This window comes from Vipera berus, assembly GCF_964194415.1.
Source record: "Vipera berus genome assembly, chromosome: 2".
Lineage (NCBI taxonomy): Eukaryota > Metazoa > Chordata > Lepidosauria > Squamata > Viperidae > Vipera > Vipera berus.
The window spans coordinates 272236440-272261831 of record NC_138203.1 but is presented as its reverse complement, the minus strand read 5'-3'; the positions used below and the strand labels follow the sequence as shown (position 1 = coordinate 272261831).

Here is a 25392-nt window from a genome sequence, read left to right as displayed (position 1 = left end):
CACTGCAATCAGCAGCTTCTGCTCTGGAGTCTCCAGGCTGGCTGAGGATACGGAGAGCCACGGAAACAGGTAGCCAGTGCAAGAGAGTCTGTGAGCATGGATGAGCTGCTGGACAGCCTTTTAGGACATAGATCCTGATCACGCATGTATACTGCACTGTGAAGAGGGCAGAAAAATTGTAATCTGTAGGAGCTGCTCCTGTTTTAGGGATCTGAGTTGCAAATCTCTGGATCACCAGCAGGGGCAGCAACTTTTGAGTACTCTCCCTGGCTGTGGCGCCATCTAGGGGCCATCCAGAGCCTTGCAGCTCAGCCCTGTTTTCCTGCCCTCTCCGCAATTCTGCCTTTAATGGGAGCTCGAGAGCTTGAAATGGGGGCTTATTCTTGGCTGCAGAAGGAAGACCCTATGCTCTATTTTGTGTGTGTGTGTGTGTGTGTGTGTGTGTGTGTGTGTCTGTGTCTGTGTCTGTGTGTGCATGTGCATACATGTTGCCAGCATTTGAGTCATAGATCAGGGATGGCAAAACTTTTGTCTATGCAGTAGCATGGGGAAAATCTCAGCTGGTTGCATCATGTGAATTTTGAGTAAGATCCTGCAGAGGATGCTCTGTGTTGTCATCAAATTTCCTGGGTATGTTTTGCAAATTGTGACACACACACACACACACCTCCCCCCAACTGCTGAGCTGTGGTTTCTGGAGAAGCCAAGGGATGACTGGGAGGCCCTTCTGAATGGAGGGGGGGAGGGTTCCAGGAGAACCCACGGCTGGCCAAGCATTAAGAGGGGTCCAAAGAGACAGGAAATACAGATTTCCCCCCCCCACACACACACACTCCTTTGACTTTATTGTATTTTATTGTTGCCTTGCTTAACATTTCTTCTTTGCTCCCACAGGTCCTAGGCTCTGGAGGCTTTCCTGCGCGCTGGGAAATGGGGAAGCTAGCCACCGTTCCCATTGTCCTGCTTTGTGGGAAATTCCTTGTAATTTTCCTTCTAAAGGAAACGTTCAGCCAGAGCAAGCAAAGAGAGGGGTAAGGCGATTTAGAAAGAAGGGAACAAAATGGTGAACAATACAGAGCTCCTGCCACAGTCAAAAGGTTCAAGCACTGAGCAGTTCCTCTTTTTTGTTCTTGGGAAGCATCTGAAAAATTTAGTCATGCCTTCAAAACAATCTAGAGACATGTTTGCGTAAAAACACAAGCCTGGATTGAATTAAACACTGTGGTTGGCTACGGTTGAACTCGGTGCGCTGTGCTAACTCAGCGAATGAGAGTGAAGATGCAAAAAATAAAATAAAAATGAAGTCCTGTGCTTTTTGACAGGAACTACGTAGTATGGTATCTGTGGAACTCATTGCCACAAGAATATCCTGAGGATTGCGGCAGTTTATTTTTTTTAAAAAAAAGATTCATCAAATAGGAGAAGTACTGATAATTCTTAGTTGTTCTTTTTTCGTCTCATGGCACAGCTCTTGCTAAATTCTGCAGCTTTTTGAATACAGGTAGTCCTCAAATTAGGCGAATATCTGAAGTTCTTGTGGACCTAGCTGGAGGTTACGTAAAACCCAGATTTGAAGTTCTTATGAACAACTCTGCCTGCAGTCATGTGCTCGCACTCTGGGTGCACAGCAACCAGCCTCCATTTACAGCTGTTTGCAGTGTCCGACAGTCACGTAATCACGTTTTATGACAGTTTTGACAAAAATTGGCTTTTACTTCTGGTTTTGGCAAATTGACACCCAGAGCAAACCTTTAGTCCGCTTAAGGACTGCATTGTTTGCTTAACGACTGGGGTGATTTGCATAGCGACCATCGCAAAAAAACCAGGTCAGTTATTTGTCTGCTTTACAATTGTCATGAGTTAGGACCTTGATGGGTAGAGTCCATTATGGCCATAACTTGAGGAGTACCTGTAGTAGTGATAATTGTTAATATTACAATCCACTGATGGTGTTCTTGGAAAGTTTTTTGAAAGTGGTTTGCCCTTGCCTTCTTCCCAGAGATGAAAGAGTGATTGGCCCTAAGTCAGTCAGGTGACTTTTGCCTAAGGCAGGACTTGAACTCACAATCGCTCACTGTTCAATCTAGCAACTTGGACCAATGTTGTACACCATTACGGCTTTCATAACAGTGGTAACTTTTTAAATTAATGATTGATTTTGTGCCATCAAATCGGTGTCAGCTCTTGGTGGCCTCCATAGATAGACTTTTTCTCAGAAACCCAGGTAGCCTTTGACTTATGACCACGACTGAGCCCAAAATTATTTCTTAAGTGAATTTTGCCCCATTTTATGACCTTTTATTGCCACAGTTGTTAAGTGAATCACTGCAGTTGTTAAATTAGTAACACGATTGTTAAGTGAATCTGGCTTCTCCCACTGACTTTGCTTGTCAGAAGGGACACGGTAACCGTCATAAATATGAGTCGGTTGCCAAGCATCTGAATTTTGATCACATAATCATGGGGATGCTGCAAAGGTGTGAAAAATGGTCATAAGTCACTTTTTTCAGTGCTGTTGTAACTTTGAATGGTCACTAAGTGAACTGTTGTAAGTCGAGGACTACCTGGGGTAATGATACCCATGGAAACTGCTCTATATTACTTTTCTCCCCAGCAGGCAACTATTTAAAGGTAGAAAAAAATTCTGCTCAAAAAAAATGTTAGTTCTCTGTTGATTATTACCCACAACTACTAATTTGACTTTGTATTAGCACATCTGATGCTCATAGAGTAACAGTAATATTTATTTCTCTGTTATGGATTTATCAGAATAGAAGTAGTTGGAAATACATAAACTGCAAGTTGCTATGAAAATGTTGAGTCAAAGCAACTGGATATTTTAAAAAAAACCACCTCAAATCGAAACAGCTGGTTTGCCTAAAGTTGAAAACGGATTTTTTTTCCCTCTTCAAGAGACTTTGATAAACTTTATGTGTGGCAACTAATCAAGCTTTATTTGATATGTGGCAAATAGAAGTACTTTCTCAAAGGTGCTTTTTCAGGAGGCAATTGGACTTTCTTGTTAATAATAATAATAATAATAATAATAATAATAATAATAATAATAATAATAATAATAATAATAATAATAATAATAATAATAATAATAATAATAATGTTGGAAGGGACCTTGGAGGTCATCTAGTCCAACCCCCTGCTCAGGCAGGAAACCCTGTACTATTTCAGACAAATGGCTGGCCAGTCTCTTCTTAAAAACTTCCAGTGTTGGAGCATTCACCACCTCTGGAGGCAGGTTGTTCCACTGGTTAATTGTTCTAACCATCAGGAAGTTTCTCCTTAGTTCTAGGTTGCTCCTCTCCTTGATTAGTTTCCATCCGTTGCTTCTTGTCCTGCCTTTGGGTGCTTTGGATCCAGTCAGAGCTGGAGAAGCTTCTTGGATGAGAAGCGAAACGTCTTCAAGGAAAAACAAGGAAGTCCAGTTGCCTCCTGAAAAAGCACCTTTGGGACAACCATGACCTGGATGACTGAGAATCTCTGGAGACATTTAGAAGTATTGTATTTTGTATTTACCTAATCTACCTATGAACTGAATCTTTGAAACCTGTGGGACTGAATGTGGTCAGAAGAACAAAGCAAAACCTTTCTCAGATTCAACCACAATTTCTTGAGATAGCATTGTCTCCTGCCCGCCAAAGCAAAGGGCTTCATTCCACTGGAGGTTGTCAAGGCGAGACTGGACAGCCATTTGTCCGGAATGGCACAGAGTTTCCTGCCTGAGCAGGGGGTTGGACTAGAAGACCTCCAGGGTCCCTTCCAACGTTGTTATTCAGTATTATTCTAGTATGGACCCATGGATTTAACCACCATGGGAAAAATGTGTGTGGACATTCTCAGTCAACCAACTCATGGCTGTCTCAAAAGGTGCTTTTTCAAAAGGCAACTGGATTTTCTCTGGTTTTCCGTGAAGTCATTTCGCTTCTCATCCAAGAAGCTTCTTCAGTTCAATCTAGATCAGACATGTCAAACACAAGGCCCGGGGGCCGGATCCGGCCTGCGAAGCTGTTTCATGCGGCCCGCGAAGCCATCCTGGAAACAGTGAGGGAACGGCCCCCACTGCCTTGGCCCTGGCCCAGAGACCCTCCTCCTGCCAGAGACCCTCAGATCTGTCCCACTCCTGCCCAGGCCCCCATAGGCACCCTTGATGCGAACGATGTAGAGCTGGCCACGCCCACCAAGTAGGCCATACGCACTCCAGCCACGCCCACCCAGTAGGCCACGCCCACCCAGCCCCCTGAGGGCAACTGCAATGCTGATGCGGCCCTCAATGAAATTGAGTTTGACACCCCTGATCTAGATGGTGGTGGTGGTGGTGGTAGAAATGGAAAGATTATAACTCTAAGTGCTGCACACTGGTATGATGGTGGAGGGAGGATCCTTCCATTTCCCCCCCCCAACCATCCAGTCAGAACTGAGAAGCTTCTTGGGTGAGAAGTGAAACATCTTCTTCAAGGAAAAAAACAGCCCACTTGCCGTTTCAAAAAGCACCTTTGAGGCCCCATTGGAAAAAGACTCATGATTTTGTTTTTAGACAGAAAAGCATCTTGAAGGAATGGGACATATAACAGAATAACAGAGTTGGAAAGGACCTTGGAGGTCATCTAGTCCAACCCCCCCCCCCCCGCTCAGGCAGGAATTCCTATACCAGTGATGGCAAACCTTTTAGAGACCGAGTGCCCAAACTGAAACCCAAAACCCACTTATGTATTGTCGGGTGCCAGGTGGATGTGGCCCATTGGGTGGGCGTGGCCCATTGGGTGGGAATGGCTGCAGTTGTAACGGCAGACTAGGTGGGACTAAAAAGTTCAATCAATCAATTCCAACTTTGCGAGATCTTTTTTTTCCCCACGAGAAGTTGAAATTGATTGAACCTTTTTTTTTTGCACACAGTAGCAGCGGTCTAAAGTGAAATGGTTTTATGAAACCCAGCTGAAGGCCTAGGACTGGGGCAACGGCGCGCATGCCCACAGAGAGGGCTCTACGTGCCACCTGTGGCACCCGTGCCATAGGTTTGCCACCATGGCCCTATACCACAAGGGTCAGCAACCTGAAACAGTGAAAGAGCCACTCAGAACTGGTTCCCTCACAAAAGGAAAAACTGGGAGCCGCAAAAAAATCTGTGCACATGTGCATACATGCGCGCATGCGCAGAACAGGGTTTGACTGAAGAGTGCAGCCAAGGCGAGATATGCACCTACCCTGCATATTTGAATTGATTGGTTGAACTTTTTTAGTCCCACTTTTTTTTTTTGGACTGCACATGGCAGAAGACTGGGAGCCGCGGGTTGCAGACCTGTGCTATACCATTTCAGACAAATGGCTGTCCAGTCTCTTTTTAAAAACTTCCAGTGTCGGAGCATTCACCGCTTCTGGAGGCAGGTTGTTCCACTGGTTAATTGTTCTAACTGTCAGGAAGTTTCTCCTTAGTTCTAGGTTGGTTCTGTCCTTGATTAGTCACCATCCGTTGCTTCTTGTCCTGCCTTCGGGCGCTTTGGAGAATAGGTTGTTCCCGTCTTTTTTATGGCAGACTTTATTCCTCTTTCTGTACCTGCTTTTCTCTGCTCCAAACCACTCCCCTGGGTTCAGTGTCCCCCTTATCCTGCTGAGGTGGGAAAGAGAAGATGAATTGCTAGAGGAGAGGGTGGGTGGTTTTGGTTTTGTTCGTTTGTTTCTAGGTTGACTCCTGGAGGTTGTGTGCACCAGCCCCTGCGGTTTTCTTGGTAAGGTTTCAGAAGTGGTATGCCCATCCCTCCTTCTTCGTAGGGCTAAGAAGGGCTGACTGGCCCAAGGTCACCCAGCTGGCACTGTGTCTAAGGCAGGACTAGAACTCACAGTCTCCTTCCAGGACTAGAACTCACAGTTTCCTGGTTTCTAGGCTGGTGCCTTCGCCATTATACCAGACTGGTTGCGCAACAGAAATTAGCCAAGGATAAAACCAACTCCTGCTGCTCTAGGCTTTTTCTGGTCAATTCTGCATGGATTAGAAGAGACAAATTTGCTTTTTCAGTTTCCTTCCGTTTCTACCCGCAGCCGAGTGTGTGCCCGAAATATGTTGAGGATCCCCTTAGCCTACAATGAGACGTACGCCAAGCCCCAACACCATCCATATTTGACGCTGTGCCCAGGACCTCGAGTGTGCAGTACTTACAGGTATGAATGATCAAAGTTTTGGTCTGACAAAGAGCCAGAAAGATCTGTGGGTCCTAAATCTACAGCCGAGGAGAGGGAGAGCTACAACACTGCATTCCTATTCAATGCAGTTTTTTAAGATCAGCTCCCCCTGATGCTTGTCAAGTCTAGGTGTTTGTCATCTGCCGCTCCCAAGTAATATTTCCAATTAAAAATGGATTTCAGGTGTTTCAAGAGGGAGCAGTCTAAAGTGGCTCCGAATTGCATGTAAGGACTGAGCAACGTTTTGGATCTGAAAGTGAAAAGACGTTTTGGAGTGTGCTGGGCCTGTTTCAGGTTGCCAAGGAAGGCAGTCTTATCGAGCCAGCTATGCTGTTTTGTGTCTGACGTAATAATTGCTGCCTCTTTTTTCAAATCTTATCCATTTAGAGACATATAGGGAGTCCTTGACTTACGACCACAGTTGAGGCCATGCTGTGGCGAAGTGAGACAGTTGTGAAGTGAACTTTGCTCCATCGTACGACCTTTCTTGCCACCGTTGTTAAGTGAATCACTGCAGTTGTTAACTTGGTGACCCGGTTGCCGAGTGCCTCTGGCTTCCCCATTGACTCCGCTTGTTCAGAAGGTTACCCAAGGGGATTGCGTGACCCAGGGACGCTGCTAAGCCTCATCAATAGGAAGCAGTTGCCAAGCATTTGAATTTTGATCATGTGACCATGGGCATGCTGCAACGGTCGTAAGTGTGAAAAACGGTCATAAGTCACTTTTTTTCCAGGGCCATTGTAACTTCGAAGGGTCACTGAATGAACCGTTGCCAGTTGAGAACTACCTGTGCTACTTTCATTTGGATGTAATAGGTGGTGCTTCTATATAGGATTGCTTAAGGTACCAATTAAATATCCCTCTCTTTGCCAATTGTGGCATGATTGCTAAGAACCCATAAATGGGAGTCCCATGATCCTGGTTGCTTGATCTGGACAGACATTATTACCATATGAGCCGTGGTGGCACAGTAGTTAGAGTGCAGTACTGCAGGCTACTTCTGCTGACTGCCGGCTGCCAGCTATTCGGCAGTTCAATTCACTGGCTCAAGTTTCACTCAGCCTTCCATCCTTCCTATGTCGGTAAAATGAGGACACAGGTTGTTGGGGGCAATATGCTGACTCTGTAAACCGCTTAGAGAGAGCTGTAAAGTACTATGAAGTGATATATAAGTGTAAGTGCTATTGCTATTTGTTTAGAGCCGGGGCAGGCAACCTTGGCTCTTTTATGACTGCTGGCTGGCTCAGGAATTCTGGGAGTTGAAGTCCACGAGTCATAAAAGAGCCAAGGTTGCCTACCCCTGGTTTAGAGACTGTTAATGGTTACAATGGCATGGGGGGGGGGGGAAATTACTCACAACTATCGACTATTGCAATGTCCCAGCAGGAACATGACTGCAACCTGGGCCCTTGACAACCAGTGTGTATTTACGATGGTTGCAATATGCTGGGGTCACATGTTCTGACATTTGTGACCTTCCTAGCTGAGTTCCAACAAACATAGTCAACGGGGAAGCTGGATTTGCCTAACAACTGCGGCTAAAAAGAGAAGTGTCATAAAATGACCTTAGGAGTCTTGGGTGGTGCATTGGTTAGAATGCAGTATTGCAGGCAAACTCTTGCCGACTGCCAGGAATTCAATCCTGACCGAACTCCATCTTTCCAAAGTCGATAAAATGAGGACCCAGATTGTTTTGGGGAAGCAATATGCTGACTCTGTAAACTGCTTAGGGAGAGGGCTGCAAAGCACCATGAAGCAGTATATAAGTCTAAGTGCTGTTGCTATTGCTCTGTCTACTCTGCTCAGGAGAATGAACATGGCTTCTCTTCTGTAGGACGACCTACCGGGTAGCCACGCGACAGGTGCGGAAAGAGATCCTACAGGCCAACATCATTTGCTGCCCAGGATGGAAGAAACGTCACCTGGGGGACACGAAGTGCGAGGAAGGTGAGCGATAAAATCCCAGAGAACAATTTCCAATGGACTTTCTATGTGCTAAATACAACAATAGATGGGCAACGGAGGGATTTGAAGATGAGTGGAATGTTTAGCTTAACCCAGTGATGGCGAACCTTTTAGAGACCGAGTGCCCAAACTACAACCCAAAACCCCCTTATGTATCGTCAGGTGCCGGGTGGGCGTGGCCCATTGGGTGGGCGTGGCTGCGGTGGTAACGGCAGACTGGGTGGGACTAAAAAGTTCAATCAATCAATTCCAACTTTGCGAGATCTTTTTTTTCCCTGCAAGAAGTTGAAATTGATTGATTGATTGAACCTTTTTTTTTGCACACGGAGGCGGACGCCTAAAGCGAAAAGGTTTTATAAAACCCAGCTGAAGGCCTAGGACTGGGGCAATGGCATGCGTGCCCACAGAGAGGGCTCTGCGTGCCACCTGTGGCAGCCGTGCCATAGTTTTGCCACCATGAGCTTAACCTGTTGACTGTTCTTTCATGTGTGTGTGTGTGTGTGTGTGTGTGTAAAAGGGGAAAAAATATTGGTTTTTTTCAGCATCTAGCCTGGGTGGATTCTATATGTTAAATGTTAATTTTGGGGGGGTATTTGGATTACCTTTTTCTCTCTTTTTTTTTGCACACCAATTTTGTTATTGTTGTTAACACAGGACGTGTGTTTTTGTTTTGTTTTGTTGGTTTGCTTTTCTGGCTTGTATTTTGCCTTGTATGATAAAACGAAGTAAAAAACACAAAAGAACAATTTCCAGCGTGCCATTAGGGAGGAAGAAAGAAACCCCTTCGGTGCTGGCTGATCGGAGCTATCCAAGCTTTTCAACATTGGGTGTTCCCAGCTAAATAAAAAGAGAATATTTGTAGCTCCTGGTTGAAATGAGGGGTCCTTGGTGCTCTCTGAGCTTGGTTGTTTTCTTGCAAACGTTTCACTACCCAAACTAGGTAACGTCATCAGCGCTAGAAGAGAACGGCTGAGGGTTTTCTTCTTAGTTCCTTGATTCAGCTTAACAACGCAAATTTCGGGCTCCACTATGGTCATAAATCAAGGACTATCTGTACCGCAGCTTAGCCAACTAATTTTTCCAAACAAAAAAAAAGTCTCTCTCCACACAGGAACACAAAGCAACATCTCTTGAGACTAATGAATATGCTTGGTGCACTAAAAGCGTGGGTACACGCGCTGAGCCTTCCCCTCTCCTTTCTCCCACCAGCCACTTGCCACAAGTCATGCCAGAATGGAGGTAGCTGCATCCAACCAAATAAGTGCCAGTGTCCGCCCGGCTGGGGTGGACGGTATTGCCAGATTGGTGAGTGGAAGGCAGGAGTCGGGGTTGGCGGGGTGGGGTTGGTTTCTGGTCCTGCTTCTTCTCTCTTTGCTCAGATTTTTCTGGTCCTCTCCTTCTTCTCATACCAGGCTGATAGGCAGGTTTCTAGTTTCATGCGGGTGAAAATCTGACGAGTGAGCGGTGGATTAAAAAATAAAAAAGGTTTCTAGTCCTTATGACGCTTGAGGGTTTATGATTGGAAGATACAACCGGCGTGCGTAGAAGGGATCGAGTGTCTCTTGCACAACTACAGTCCTTAGCGCAGTGCTTCCCCCACCAGGGTAAATTACCCCAAATTGAGTAAAAGTGTGTTGAAGGGGAAAAAAAAACTTCATCAGGGTCCAGTCCAAGCGGGGAATAAACAACACGGAGACTGCTTTAGAAAGAAGGTTGTAGTTTATTGAAGAGGAGAGCCAGACAGAAAAATGGCTCTGGAAAGAGAGACCACCTGGAGCAGAGTGGTGGGCGTTTATACCTTCTGGAGCTCTTGAGGTTGTTTCCTGTTCCTGTTTGAGGCTTTGTATTTCCTGTGTCATGAGTCTGAGTGTGCCTTTCTGGTATTCTGATGGTGGTGGTGGGCTAATCCTACTATGTCCCAAAGGTCATATCCTGCTTCCCTGGGGCTGGGGCTGATGACTGTTGGATTTTTGGTGTGAGGGATTGTTGATTCTAGGGATCTTTGTCTTTCTAATCCAAGCTTCCTGGCTCCAATCTTTCTGAGAAGATTATTTTTATTTATTTTATTTTTATTTTTATTACATTTATATCCCGCCCTTCTCCGAAGACTCAGGGCGGCTTACAAGCTTAGCAGTAGCCTTCATTCTATGTATATGCCTGCTTGTTAGGGCTTTCACACACACACCCAAGCGGCATTATTACAAAGTCAGCTTAATTGCCCCCAACAATCTGGGTCCTCATTTTACCTACCTCGGAAGGATGGAAGGCTGAGTCAACCTTGAGCCTGGATTTCTGCAGACCTGGTTTCTGTCTGGGGCAGAGAGATTGGGGGTGGGGTGGGGGGTTTGGTTTCTGCCTTTAAAATCCTTTGGGCAAATATATTCTGTCTTTTTAATATTTCCCAAAATATTTCTTTCTCTGGATTCTTCCCACAAGTGGTTTTTGTTTGAGTAATGACATACAATCCCTTTACCCATCACGACATGGTGGTTTTTTTCCCCTGCAGTCAAAACAGATATTATGAAGTGTTTTCTTTTCAATCAGTTCAATTTTTCAAGCCACTACTTGTCTATGTTTCTGGATAACTACAGGTAGTCCTCGACTTACGTCTAGAATTGAGCCCAACATTTCGGTTGCTCAACAAGACAGTTATTGCTTTTGCCCTATTTTATGATCTTTCTTGCCACAGTTGTTAAGTTAGTCACACGGCTATGAAGTGAATCCGGCTTCCCCATTCACTTTGCTTGACAGCAAGTCGCAAGAGGGGATCACAGGAAACCCCCTCCCCCAGGACACTGCGTCCGTCATAAATGTGAGTCAGTTGTCAAGGTTCCAAATTTGGATCATGTGACCCTGGGGAGGCTGTAATGGTGGTAAATGTGAAAAATGGTTGTAAGGCACTTTTTTTCGGTGTAACTTCGAACAGTCACTAAACGAATGATTGTAAGTCGAGGGCTGCCTGTAACAAGGATTAAAAACAGTACAGTTGTTAAAACAAGGGCATTCTAGGGAATGGGGGTATCTGGTGAAGGTACCTAGCCAAAGGTAGGCAACCTTGGCTCCTTTATGACTTGTGGACTTCAACACCCAGAATTCCTGAACCAGCTATGCTGACTCAGGAATTCTGGGAGTTGAAGTCCACATGTCATAAAAGGACCAAGGTTGTCTACCCCTGCAAGGCCTACTAGTGAAATACAATGGTTACCATTCTTGGTCAGAATGGTGCATGTATCAGGAAGAATATCGCCCCGGAGGCAAAGATTTGACCAAGACTTGACCAGATATGGATATCCCAATCAAAACTCACCATTCTGATCACTCTTTAATTTGTGGTTCTGGTTTGTTTAGATGTGGACGAGTGTGTCACGCCGCTTGCTCGCTGCGCACAAGACTGTCTTAACACTGCTGGCAGCTACAAGTGCCAGTGTCGGGCTGGGTACGCCCTGGAGCCAGATGGCAAGAGCTGTCGTCTGCTTCCCACCGGCCAGGCTGTCCCTCTGCTCGACGCCAAAGGTGGGTATTAAGATGACCGAGAGCTTGCAGTGTGAAAAGGCAATGGATGGAAATGAACCAAGAAAAGAACTGACCTAGAACTAAGGAGAAATTTCCTGACAGTGAGAACAGTTAACCAGTAGAACAGCTTTGCCTTCAGAAGTTGTGGCTGCTCCAACACTGGAGTTTTCAACTTTGAATGGTCACTAAACGAAGTGCTGTAAATCAAGGACTACCTGTACTGGATCACTTGAAATCTGCAAACCCAAGAAACTGAGCCTAGAGAAAGTTCCTTTAGAGCGGAGGTCTTCAAACTTGGCCCTTTTATGACTTGTGGACTTCAACTCCCAGAATTCCTCAGCCAGCATGCCTGGCTGAGGAATTCTGGGAGTTGAAGTCCACAAGTCATAACAGGGCCAAGTTTGAAACCCCTGCTTTAGAGTTTTAAAGGCCAGTAAAAGGCTTATAGAGCCACCTATGGACTCATGTCAAGTTTTCCATTTCTCCATATATATTTTTTTCCCTTCCATCTAGTCGTGTCTGATTTTTGGAAACAGCTGGGACAAGGTTCCTCAGAAGTGGTTTGCCTTTGGCTCTTTCCTAGGACTGAGAGAGAGAGAGATGTACAGGCCCAAGGTTCACGAGCTGGCTTTGGGCCTCAAGTGGGACCAGAACTCAGTCTCCCACTTTAGACCCTGAGACCTTCACCATGTTGTGATTCAGGGTCAGCCTGTGGGTTCGGCAGTTGGGTCGGATGACTCAGAGGAGGAGGAGGGGGGTGTTGAAGACCTTGCTGAGGGGTTTGAAGATCTTGCTGATGAGAGCCCTCAGCCAGGCCCCTCCCACTTGGTCACCACGGAGACCCAGCTGTATGAGCCTGACAGCGTGGATGAAGATGACCCACAGCTGGCCCTGTTCAAGGACGCCCGACGCAGGAGGCAGTCAATTAGGAGTAAACAGAGGAGGGCAATGGGGCTTCTCAGAAGGAGGCAGAGAGAAGCCACGCCCTGAACTCTATATAAGGGGAATGTGTGGGGAGGGCTGGTTTGCTGAAGGCAACCACTTGGATAGTTCGTGTTTCTTAAAGCTCCTGTTTCTTGGTTCATGTCTTGTTTGTTTTTGTAGCTATAAATTTGGCAGGCGTAATTCAAGCCTCTTGCCGTTTGTAAAGGGGTTGTCCCTGCCTTTTCTGCAGGGCCGGTAGCAGGCTGGTACAGAACACACCATGACACCAAGCTAGCTCTGCTTGTTTTAGACACTTTCAAATTTGTAGTATGGAATCTTTGTCAGCTGCAATCTGGGCTTATCTGGGTTTCCTGCCTGAGCAGGGTGTTGGACTAGATGACCTCCAAGTCCCTTCCATCATCATCATCATCATCATTATTATTGTTGTTGTTATGTTGTTGTTGCCAAGGGCTGAGACTGGCTGGGCCGGCTCTACCATGCCTCAAAGTCCCTCACAGAGGATCAGCTGTGGCAGTCATATGTTTTAGCCCCCAGGCCTCTAATTATCTTTGTTACTCTTCTTTACACTCTTTCTAGAGTCTCAACATTCTTTTTTTATAATGCGGTGACCAAAACTAGATGCAGTATTCTAGGTATGGTCCTACTAAGGCTTTATAGAGTGGTATTAGTACCTCGCGTGATCTTGATTCAATGCCTCTGCTAATTATTAATGTTAATAATTCCCGATGGCTGAAATTAAACTTTTGTTCCCTGCCCAACCAGATGGCTTCTGTCCATCCATTTTGTGTCTCTTGACCTTTGCTTTAGGACAGGGGTAGGCAACCTTGGCTCTTTTATGACTTGTGGACTTCAACTCCCAGAATTCCTGAGCCAGCCACGCTGAGGGAAAAGGGAGAGGTTTCCAAGCTGAGCCATGGTGGCTCAAGAATTCTGGGAGTTTGAAGTCCACGAGTCATAAAAGAGCCAAAGGTTGCCTACCCCTGTTTTACCAGAACCATCTCATGTGGGCCATCAACAGCCAGCTGATGACCTTGGGAACATATTTTGAATTCCTTTTCTGCATGGCTGAAGTGTTAGTGAAACTCCGAAGCAGCTGATTTGCTTAGTAGTGCCTCTTTCATATTTCTACCAACTTTCACATCCTCATCTCACGGCAGAGCAGAACCTCGCCCAAGAGCTGAGACTTTCCTTTGGACTCAGCAAACAGCTCCTGGTTGAGGTAGGGCACAGAAGGAAATGGCAGAAACACCCAGAGCTGTCATGGAGCTGCACAAGGGAGAATTTCAAAGGGCTTTGAATGTCATGCTTTAGGACAGGCTCTGCAACAAACAGTCTCAGGAATAGAATAGAGCTGGAAGGTACCTTGGAGGTCTTCTAGTCCAACCCCCTGCTCAAGCAGGAGAACCTGTCTACTATCTCAGACAAGTGACTGTCCAGTCTCTTCTTAAAAATCTCCAGTGATAGAACGCCCATGGTTTCTGGAGGCAAGCTGTTCCACTGGTTAATTGTCCTGTCAGGAAGTTTCTCCTTAATTCTAGGTTGCTTCTCTCTTTGTTCAGTTTCCAACCATTGTTTCTTGTCCTGCCCTCTGGTGCTTTGGAGAATAATTTGACCCCCTCTTCTTTGTGGCAGTCTCTCAAATACTGGAATATTGCTATCATGTCACCCCTATTTCTTCTTTAGACTTGCCAAATCCAAGTCCTGCAGCCATTGGATCATCTTAGTTGCTCTTCTCTGAACTTTTTCCAAGGTCTCAAAATCTTTTTTTTTAATTTAAAAAGTTTTACAATACATTTTAACTTTAATCCCCCCCTCCCCCACCCCCACCCAACCCTCCCTATCCCTTCCCCCCATTCCCTCCTCCCCCCCCCCGACTTCCCAGAGCTAAATACAGGGTATAAAATCAAAAAGCAAACATAAGCACCCCTATGTTATCAGCAATAAACTATTAGTTCTATCTCCCTCTAGCTCATGTAAAATGAATACAAACAATATTAATATTACAAATAAAGTAAAAAAGAAAAAGAGAAAAACAGAAAAGAGCTTTACTCAGAATAGATTTTCTTAATCCCAGTCCTTATTCATATTAATTTCAAAGAAAAAAAAATAAACAAATTCTCAGTTACGCGCCAAAAGTGCCTATCTATTAACCTTAATAATCTCCAACCAAACTAAACCATAATCAAAAATAATTCTTGCATGTATCACACCAAATGTCTCGCAGTTCCAAGTCATCCTTGAGTTCAAATAAAAAGAGTAAAAAAAAAAAGGGTTTAAGCAGTCTGTAAGACAACTTGTTGTTAATTAGGAGCTTGCATACCCATTCTTAGTTCAACACATACTTTTAGTCCATAACCCTAATATACTTTTCTAACAAGCAAATAACATCCATCTTAAATTGTGTTAAATATTAAAAAAAAAACTTTCTTTCTCCTCTATGATAAATTTAATCCATTAAGATACTAATTTAAAAATTTAATCAGCAATCTTAACGCCCCAAAACTTTTGGAGCACGTCTGTCATGACCCCCAAAACTTCTTTGGACCGCGCCCCTCCCACATCTTCACTGTAAATACACTTTGGAGATTCCATAACTATCTGCTGGTCTTGCTCTTGCTCTCGTCTCGCTCTTCTTAGGGCGGCACGCGTCTTCCTCTGGCCTCCTGGCAACCAATGAAACTGTATCTTGATCCCCTCCAACGCCATTGTCCTTTATCTGTCTGTCTGCAACATCTTGAAGCTTTCCCTCGCCGTATCCCTTAACAGCTTCCAAAAATGATAGGGGGTTTGCTTTTAACACATTGCTATAAAAATCACGTGCCTGGGCCACAGTAACCAGAGGATGTCTTTTACCTTCATGCGTCACCACCAGTCCAACTGGAATCTCCCATCTAAACTTAATATCACATTTCTTAAGTTCCTGTACTAAAAATGCAAAATCTTTCCTTCTCCTTAAAATCTTCGGAGGAATCTCTTTTAAAACCAAGACTTCTTGCTCAGCCACTACCAGTTTAGTATCATAGGCAGCTTGAATAACTTCATCTCTAATTACTCTCTTTGTAAAATAGACCACCACATCTCTGGGTAACTTCCTTTGTCTTGCAATCCATGAATTAACACGAAAAATTTTGTCCATATTTCCCTCAATTTCAGATGCTGTCTGGCCCAATACCCCTTCCAGAGCCTCAGAAATCAGCTGCTTTAAATCTTCTTTACAGTTCTCCTTTAAACCCGATTCTAATAGCATACTGCATCTGATGATACTGAGCAAGGCTCAATTCTCCGTCCATTTTATCCCTTATATTTTCATTTTCTGATACCTTTGCTTCTAATATAGAGTTCTTTTGACTGAGATCCTTCACTTTTTCATCCAGCTGTTGCACACATTCAGCTACAGATTCAATCATAGACAACATGTCCACCCTCATTGCTCTAAACTTCTCTTCCATCTTCTTCTCCAGTTTCTCCTCCAACTTTTTCAGCTTTTCATCCATCATGTCAGACATCAATTGTGAATGCTTTCCAAGAGCATCTTGTAAATCCTTAAGCGTCAATGCCGGAGGAGGTGCAGGAGGAAGCAAAGCTTGCAATGAGGTCTGTTGCACCAGGGACGACCCCGCACTCTGAAGAGCTTTAGAAGTTTTAGCCGCCATCTTCCCCCACTTTCACTTATTGCGCACTTTCACTTTAAAGCTATAAAATCCATTGAGCTAGAGAGTAAAGATAAGAGTCCACATCACCTTGACCTCCTGTACCGCTCTGCCTGCATCTTGATAATCAAAAGTATTTCCTTTTGGCAGGGGTGGTTGCTAACGCCTGGCTCTGCTCCATTAATCCCGGAGCAGGGGCGCTGCGCAGCTCGGAGCAACCCAGGCTTCGGGGGGGGGCTCAATCCTTCAGCCGCCCAAACTCTCAGCTCAGGCGGCCCCGGAGAGCTCAACCCCTACCTGGGGCCTCACCCCCTCCTCTTCTCCCGAGGAGGGGGCTTCAAATCCATCTAAACAGCTGATCGGCGCTGTTTACGATGGAAAAACACAGCTGCGGAGCAGGCAGCCCGAAAACGGCTGTCTTCGGCGTCGCGTCGCCACCGGAAGCCCGTCTCAAAATCTTTTTTGTAGTATGGTGACCAAAATTGGTTGCAGTATTCTAGGTGTGGTCTCACTAGGGTTTATAAAGCAGTACTAATACTTTGCATGATCTTGATTCTGTGGCTATGTTTATACAACCCAGGATTGTATTAGCTTTTTTGGCTGCTACTGCACATTGCTGGCTCATAGTCAAGTGATCGTCCACTAGGACTCCAAGGCCCCTCTCACAGTACTGTTTTTGAGTCAGGTCTCGCCTAACCTGTACTTATACTTTTGATTTTTCCTGCCCAAATGTAAAACCTTGCTTTTCTCCACATTAAAACTCATTTTGTTGGATGGGGCCCATTGTTCCAATTTGTCAAGATCTTTTTGAATCTTGAGCTTTTCTTCTGGGGTTTTGGCTATTCCTGCCAGTTTAGTGTCATCTGCAAATTTGATGAGTTCCACTTCAATTTCCTCATTTAACTCATTGATGAAGATATTGAAGAGTACTGGGCCTAAGACGGAGCCTTGTGGTACTCCACTGCTTACTTCATGTGGATGTAGTACCACTGAGGACTACTCGCTGAGTACAGTCTGTCAGCTAGCTACAAAGCCATCTGGTGGTGATGTTGTCTATTCCACCTTTTTGTAGCTTACCAAGCAGTAGATTGTGGTCTACTTTGTTGAATGGCTTTCTGAAATCCAAGCATACTATGTCCACAGCGTTTCGCTGGTCTACTAATTTGGTCACTTTATCAAAGAATGAAATAAGATTAGTTTGGCACGATCTGTTTACACTGTTTGGCATTCCAATGTCCAATTCAATGGCTTGTTGGGTCAGGGTTTACCACCACCACCCCTGGGCTCGTTTTTGAAAGTTCCGGGATAAATTGGCGGTAGAAATTGGCAAACCCTAGAAAGCTTTGCAACTGTGCTTTCAGTAGTGCCAAAGTGATGTACTCAATAAAATTTTACGTTAAGAGATCGGAATGTCTCAAAGGTATTTGCTTGGTTGGGTTCGGCAGTCGGAACCTTGACACTGCAGGCATCACCTTGTTCTTGTTTTAAATACTCCAGTCTGTGTCATTTAGCTGCACAACAAGAGTTATGACAGCCCAGGTTGCATCTGTTACATAATAATAATAATAATAATAATAATAATAATAATAATAATAATAATAATAATAATAATAATAATAATAACAACAACAACAACAACAACAACAACAACAACAACAACAAAGCTAGACATAAACAAGTTGCTAAACTAATCCACTGGGCATTGTGTAAAAAATATGACTTGCCTGTGTCCAAAAAGTCGTGGGAACATAGGGTGGAAAAAGTTGTCGAGAATAAGAGGGTGAAGATTTTATGGGACATCCAAATACAGACAGATCACCATTTGGAACACAACACGTGAGATATCACAGTTGTAGAGAACCGAAGCGTACAATTTATTGATATCACTGTACCAGGAGATGCCAGAGTCGAAGAAAAAGAACTAAAAAAAATTACGAAATACCGCAACCTGGCCATCGAAACTGCGCAATTATGGATGAAACGCATAACAGTGATACCCATTGTCATCGGGGCACTGAGAACTATGTCCAAAAACTTTGCAAAATACATCAAGAAATTGCAGCTTCCTGCAATAACTCCAGCAAAGCTACAAAAAACTGTGCTACTCGGAACATCTTACATTTTAAAGAGATACCTGGTTGTTATCTAGGGTGCTGGTAGCAACCCATGTCAACCATTAGTGCCAGTCAATTTGAGTGTTCAGTTGACTGAGTTTCATATTTTACGAATAAAAGTTTTATAATAATAATAATAGTTTGAAGGGACCTTGGAGGTCTTCTAGTCCAACCCCCTGCTCAGGCAGGAAACCCTTTACCATTTCAGACAAATGGCTGTCCAGTCTCTTCTTAAAAACTTCCAGTGTTGGAGCACTCACAACTTCTGGAGGCAAGCTGTTCCACTGGTTAATTGTTCTGTCAGGAAGTTTCTCCTTAGTTCTAGGTCATTTCTCTCCTTGATTAGTTTCCATCCCTTGCTTCTTGTCCTGCCTTCAGGCGCTTTGGAGAATAGCTTGGCTCCCTCTTCTTTGGGGCAGCCCCTGAGATATTGGAACACTGCTATCCTGTCACCCCTCGCCCTTCTCTTCATTAGACTAGAGTCTAGACATACCCAATTCTTTGGTTGCACTGAGGTGCAGATCATGAGAGCCGAAATGCGGTGAGAAGGTGATGCATTCAGTTTCACAACCTTTCTCCATGGAAAGAGGAAATGCTCTTCCCCAGCGACGAGAGTTTCACATTACAGTTGGATATTGTTAGACTTGTGTAATTTGCAACTGCTGCATAAATAAGGTTGACTGGGTGTTGAGCGTAGTAGTTGAAGAACCTGTTTTCTTTTGCGGAAACAAGTTTCTACCCCCTAAGATTTCACAAAGCTCATGTATACGTTTTCATTTTGTTAAGTTTCTAGTCTGCTTTTCCTCCGGAGGCTTTGGATTCTCAGAAGGAAGTGAAGGCGCTGCTTGGGCATAAAAATGAGAGAGAAATCAAATTGCTTTGCAGAAAATGAAAAGAAAAAAGAAGCAATTCTAGATATATTTGCAAGAAAATGGAGCACTCCTAGATCAGCCAGTCTGAGGTTTGATAAAGCTCGCATGGGATTACACTTGCAGGGTCCTGAAACCAGGTTAAGATCTGTCAACTATCCATAGATAAAACAATCCATGTATCTGCTTTGATACAGCTCAACTCACATTTTCTTCATGTTTCTCTTGCAGTGCAAACTTTAGGGATTCAGGAGACAATTCCCAATGAGATCCAGGAACTTCAAGCAAAAGTAGAACAGCTGGAAGAGGTGAGTCCTATTCTCTAAAACATTTGTATTACTATCTGAAGCAGCGTTTCTCAGCTTTGAGAATTTTAAGAAGTGCTGACTTCTCCTCCCAGAATTCCCCAGCCAGCATGGAGTTGAAGTCCACACAATCTTAAAGACACCAAAATGGAACAATATTGCTCTAAACTAGATGTCCAATCTTGGCGACTTTAAAATCTGTGAACTTCAATTCCCATGCTGGCTGGGGAATTCTGGGAGTTGAAGTCCACAGGAATTAAAGTTGCCAAGCTTGGCAGTCTTGCTCTAAAACTCTCAGACTGTATTTGTTTTCCAGATAAATAGAGGCAGTCCTTGACTTTTGCCAGAGGCTATTCTTGAAGTGTCCAGAATTTGCAGTTGGCCCAAACTGAAGCAGCCCAAACTGCTAACTACTGCAAATTACCGAAATATATAGGCTGCACTGGCTATATTACTTGCCTCCACAGGCTAATCTGACACCCTCATAAAAACCTCCTACAAAGGTAGTTTTCAACTTATGACCATAACGGAGCCCTGCCCATCATGGTTAGTAAGTGGTGATGGTTGCAAAATTTTATGACCTTTTTTGGGGTGGTTAAACGGATGTGGCGGTCGTTCCTGTTTTGCTATGGGCTTGGTTTGGCTGAAAACAGTAAGTAAACGAAGTAAATGCCGTTTTTTGGGGGAAATCATCATAAAATATGGTGGGGGGGAGGGGGGAGGACAACCATTGCAAATTTAAATCTGGGTTGTAAGTAGTCCCAAGGTAGATCTGTTGTAACTTGGGTCGCTAAGCAACTGGTCATAAGCCAAGGTCTATTGCAGGGGTCTTCAAACCACTAGTCACCTTATATGACTAGTGGACTTCAACTCCCAGAATTCCACAGCCAGGCACACTAGCTGAGGAATTCTGGGAGTTGAAGTCCACAAGTCATAAAAGGGCCAGGTCTGAAGACCCCTGGTCTACTGTATGGCAGAACTGCCTCTGCTGCCAAGAACCAGCCTGTTTTAATTGGCAGGAGAGGCCCCTATAAGCATTAATGATATGTGGGAAAGGAACTTCAGTGGATCTCTCAGGTGTGGCACAGGTACTGCCCTTTTCTGGTATTTAGGAAGAGAGTAAAAAACATATCTTTCCCCTAGAATTTAATCATCTTTGGTGAACATCCGTGTCCATTTTTCATTCTCTCTCTCTCCCCCCCCCTCCGTTTGCCTGAAGGATATATAACCCACTATTAGTTTGTTTGATCCTTAGTACTTTTCATTGTTGGAAACTGTTTTATGTGTTGAAAAAAGACAAAAGGGTAGGTATAAATGCATTTAAAAAGTGGTAGAATTTCAGGGTGAGAATTATGCATTTCCAAGGTGCACAGTGTGGTGTAGTGGCTAAGGTATCCCTCTAGAAGCAAGGATCTACTCTCTTATCATTTTATTTATGTATTAAATTTATATGCTGTCCATCACCCTATCCAGTCCCCCCATTTCTCTTTCACCCCAGAACCAATATGGTGAAATAGTGAAGGGGGTTGAGCTAGAAGTAGGAAGATGCAGGTTGTAGACCAGGGGTGGAGAACTATGCCCCCCCCCCATTATGACTTGTGGACTTCAACTCCCAGAATTCTTGAGTCAGCCATGCTGGCTCAAGTATTCTGGGAGTTGAAGTCCACAAACCATAAAGGAGGCCAGAGTGCCCCAACTCTGTTCTAGACCAATCCTAAGCCATGGTAACTCTCTAAATCCGGCACCATATTCTCAACCCACCCTATCTACTCCATAGGTGGAGTCGCAGGTGGAAAAAAAAATCAGAGGAACAGTTCCTCTGGAGCTTGTCAAGCCAAGGTAGTACCTGATTCTTAATAAGTGACTTGGGCCTTTCCCCTTTCTCAGCGCTTGGAGCTTGCCATCTCTATTTTGCCAACCTCTGTGGAGCCCACCCAGATCAAGGAGATGTGGAATCGTCTTCGTTATTTAGACCACGTGGAATCCCTCAGCGAGCAGCTCCTTTTTCTGGAGGAGAAACTGGGAGACTGTGAGTATCGAAACACCCTACCCACAAATAATTACAGACAGCCCTCGACTTAACAATCATTCATTTAGTGACCGTTCAAAGTTACCATGGCGCTGAAGAAAAAAAAATAGATAAGTCTTCAGATTCATCACCATTTGCAGTGTCCCCGTGGCTCCATGAGCAAAATTAGGGCACTGGGCAACCGTCATGTATTGAGGATGGTTGCACCATATCGGGGCCACCTGACCGTCATTTGTGACTCTCCGGCTGGTTTCTGACAAGCAAAGTGAATGGGGGAAGCCGGATTCGTTTAATGACTGCAGTGACCTGCCTAAGGAGTGTAGCGAAATAGGTCATAAAGTTGAGCGTGACTCACCTAATGACTACCTTCCTTATTGACGGTAGAACCAGTCCCAATTGTGGTTGTAAGTCGAGGACAACCTATGTTAGCTGCCTTGCGGGTTGGCAATTTTGCAAGAGAATCCAAGCCTTAAACACACACAGTCCTGATTTGGGTTTGGAGGGAAACTTAACAATAATTCAGCTGACATTAAGACTCCGACTCTCATTGCCTTGACCGTTGGGTCACAGGGCTGGCAATCCTAGGAGAAATAGACTGTTGTAAGTCGAGGACTATGTATACTGCTATTACAAGCAGAAGACTCACTTGAGATTGTGTGGGTCCACTTGTCCTACCCAATTGCTCACTTCACCTTAGACTAGCTGACGAAGGCAAACGTTTCACCTATCTGGTGAAGTCCATTCTGGTTCATCAAAAGATTACTTGCCTTTCAGAAACCACAGCTTTGAGTGGCTTTATTAAACAATTGGAGTCATGTCACTACAGTACTGTGTTGATAGTAGTTCTGGTGCAGGCACAGGCCGGGTGTAGATCAAATCCCTTTTCAAAATAAAGCTTGGTTTGGTTTCATTCTTAAGCTAGTATTTTTAGTTCCTAGGCCTCATTGTTTCCTTTGGTGTCCTTACACACAGGTGCCTGTCAAAATGATAAAAATGGCTTTGGGTACGATCTCACCCGGTGATGCCCGAATCTTGGACTGAAACTGGATCGGCAGAAAACCAGCGTATCTTTTCCCTCCTTACTCCGTGCTGGTGCTTCTTGTTGTTTGAAGCTCAAATTAATTCCCTTTATTTATGCTAGCGGGCATGGCTTATTAATTGAAAACCAAGCGCAAGTGGGCTGCAACTCTGCTGGATTAATTACAGAACAAAAGCTGCCTTCAAATCCCACCGAAACCTCCAGATGCTCCCCCCCGGGACAGCCGGTGGTGTCCATCCAGAGTTAAGCCTTTTGGCTGCTTTAGTGGGAGAGAGAAACATTGTTTTAAAGACTTTGGCAAGTTTAATCTCAGGATGGGATGGGAAATTGGCGATTTGGTATATTCTGCAAGCCTGGCTCCTTGGGTTCTGATGGGAGCTCCAAAATGGATTCAAGAAACCAGGTTAAGCCAACAGAGTTTTGATACCTCTTTTAATTTTCTCCCCATTATATTTCCTTACTGAAATGTACATGCCATTCATGCGAGGGATCCGTGCCTCTTTTGTCATCTTTTTCAACTTCCTTTCTGGTGAGTTGTGTAAACAGACCACTTTGTGCTAAACAGACCTCTGCCCTCCTCTGTCTCTTCCAGAAAGATGGGTGGGATTACAATTCACAAAAATCCCCAGCCAGTTACTCTAAAGGAATTGTTTGTGCGTCTAAACTTCTTCCTTTGGGTTTGAAAGGACTCAATTCTTACGAAGATCTATCTTTTTTTGCGTATTTTTATTTGGTTACTGAACACTGAATTTTAATAAGGAAGTTCCCCTGCTGTTCCTGTTCTTTCTAGTCACGCTAGAATTCACTGATACTAGTTTTTTTAGACTTACTAAATCATTTTTTTTTAAAAAAGACCAACAAGTCAGTTGAATTATGATGGCAAACAACTTTTGAGCTGTGATGGGCTTTGTTACCTTGGCGGGCTGTTTTTGTTCTACTTTAACTTGTTTTTAACTCTTAAACTGCCTAAAGCCAAGTGTGGGTGAGCAGCCATAAAAAAATGGAAATTAGAAATGCAAGTAAATAAATAAAATTGCTGGATTTAACAACGTAAGATTGCATGATAGTTCGTGTTATTATGGACCACAGAACTGTTATTGCTGGGTTGGTTGAGAATTCTTGAAGTTGTAGTCCTAATATTAAACCACCAGATTAAAGCCTATTTTAGACAGTGATTTGCAACTGTTCTCTTCAACTGCAGGCAATTGTCTTCTACATTATTGATTATCCTCAAGATGTACCTTTTTTAGAATACAATAGAGCTGGAAGGAAACTTGAAGGTCTTTTAGTCTAGCCCTCCGTTCAAGCAGGAGGACCTATACCATCTCAGACAAGTGACTATCTAGCCTCTTCCTAAAAATCTCCAGTTATGGAGCGCCCATGATTTCTGGAGGCAAGCTGTTCCACTGGATAATTGTCGTCGCTGTCAGGAAGTTTCTCCTTAATTCCAGGTTGCTTCTCTCTTTGGTCAGTTCCCAAACATTGTTTCTTGTCCTGCTCTCTGGTGCTTTGGAGAATAACGTGACCCCCCTCTTCTTGGTGGCAGCCCCTCAGATACTGGAACACTGCTATCATGTGTCCCCTATTTCTTCTTTTCTTTAGACTAGCCAGACCCAAGTCCTGCAGTCGTTCTTTATTATGTTTTAGTCTCCAGGCCTTTGACCCATCTAAGTTGCTCTTCTCCGAATTTTCCCCAAACTCTCAAAATCTTTTTTGTGATATGCTGACCAAAATTGGCTGCAGTATTCCAGGTGTGGTCTTACTAGTTTTATATAATACTAATACTTTGCATGATCTTGATTCTATACAGCCCAGGATTGTATTAGCTTTTTTTGGCGGCTGCTGCACACTGCCGGCTTTTGGTGTGTAAGACTTCAACTACCATAATCCAACAAGATGTCTTGGCTAATGCTGCATCCGGCACAAAAATTGGTCACATATAGCACATAAACAGCCTAAAATAGAGGCTGTATTCACACAATACATTAAACCAGGAACCAGTTAACAAACCACAATAACTGCATTTGTGTTATGTGTTAAGTCACATAATCAAGTGCGTAATGCACTGGCTATCTTAAAATCTAATGATATTTACTTGATTTGGACTTTTTCACTGTAGTTTGTAAACTATGAGTTATGATATACTTAAGCAGTTCCCCAGTTTTCTATATTTACATTACAAAGGTGGCGCAGTGGTTAGAATGCAGTACTGCAGGCAAACTCCGACAACTACCAGCAGTTTGATCCTGACCAGCTCAAGGTTGACTCGGCCTTCCATACTTCCGAGGTCGGTAAAATGAGGACTCAGATTGTTGAGGGCGATATGCTGACTCTGAGGAAACAAAACAGGACTCTAAAATTATTATTTTTTTCTAAATGTAATGACTGAATCTTGTAGGATCATCAAATCTCAAGAGGTTTTAGTGTTCCAACCAAAATCTCCTGCAATTTTGGAAACAAGACTATCTTGTGAGATTTTGGCCTCTTTCATTCATCATTTTAGTGCCCACCCTAGGACCATTTGCAATGTCTTCATGGATCATCAATGGTCCTCAAATCACAGATTTAGTTATACTAGCTATACTGCTCCTGAACAGGAAGTTTTAAAGCAGAAGTTTTTTCCATTTCAACAAAAGGAATCTAGTGGGATAAGATCACTTTCAATTAGGACAAAATCTCAGGAGGCATTAGTTCTGTTGAATCCAAGTCATGCCTTTCTTCAAAATAACTATTATTTGGAATATTCCAAGTTATGGACTGACAAACTGCAAGTG

General features: G+C 44.0%; 1 protein-coding gene across 1 annotated transcript; it reads left to right on the top strand.

The window, feature by feature from the left end:
* On the top strand, nucleotides 1–23460 carry EGFL8 (EGF like domain multiple 8). Its single transcript, XM_081321571.1, has 9 exons — nucleotides 1–69; nucleotides 895–1031; nucleotides 6049–6168; nucleotides 8024–8136; nucleotides 9364–9459; nucleotides 11503–11667; nucleotides 19477–19553; nucleotides 21438–21579; nucleotides 22552–23460. Exons 2-9 carry the CDS (start codon nucleotides 931–933, stop codon nucleotides 22599–22601), a joined length of 864 nt encoding a protein of 287 aa, XP_081177697.1. The 5' UTR covers nucleotides 1–69; nucleotides 895–930; the 3' UTR covers nucleotides 22602–23460.
* The last annotated feature ends 1932 nt before the right edge of the window (nucleotides 23461–25392 follow it).

Bases quoted from the DNA above. Each gene is read 5' to 3' on its own strand.
- EGFL8 (XM_081321571.1), top strand. From the start codon at position 931: ATGGGGAAGCTAGCCACCGTTCCCATTGTCCTGCTTTGTGGGAAATTC. The intron at 8,137-9,363 runs GTGAGCGATAAA...TTCTCCCACCAG, and splicing joins GGACACGAAGTGCGAGGAAG to CCACTTGCCACAAGTCATGC. The intron at 19,554-21,437 runs GTGAGTCCTATT...CCCCTTTCTCAG, and splicing joins AAGTAGAACAGCTGGAAGAG to CGCTTGGAGCTTGCCATCTC.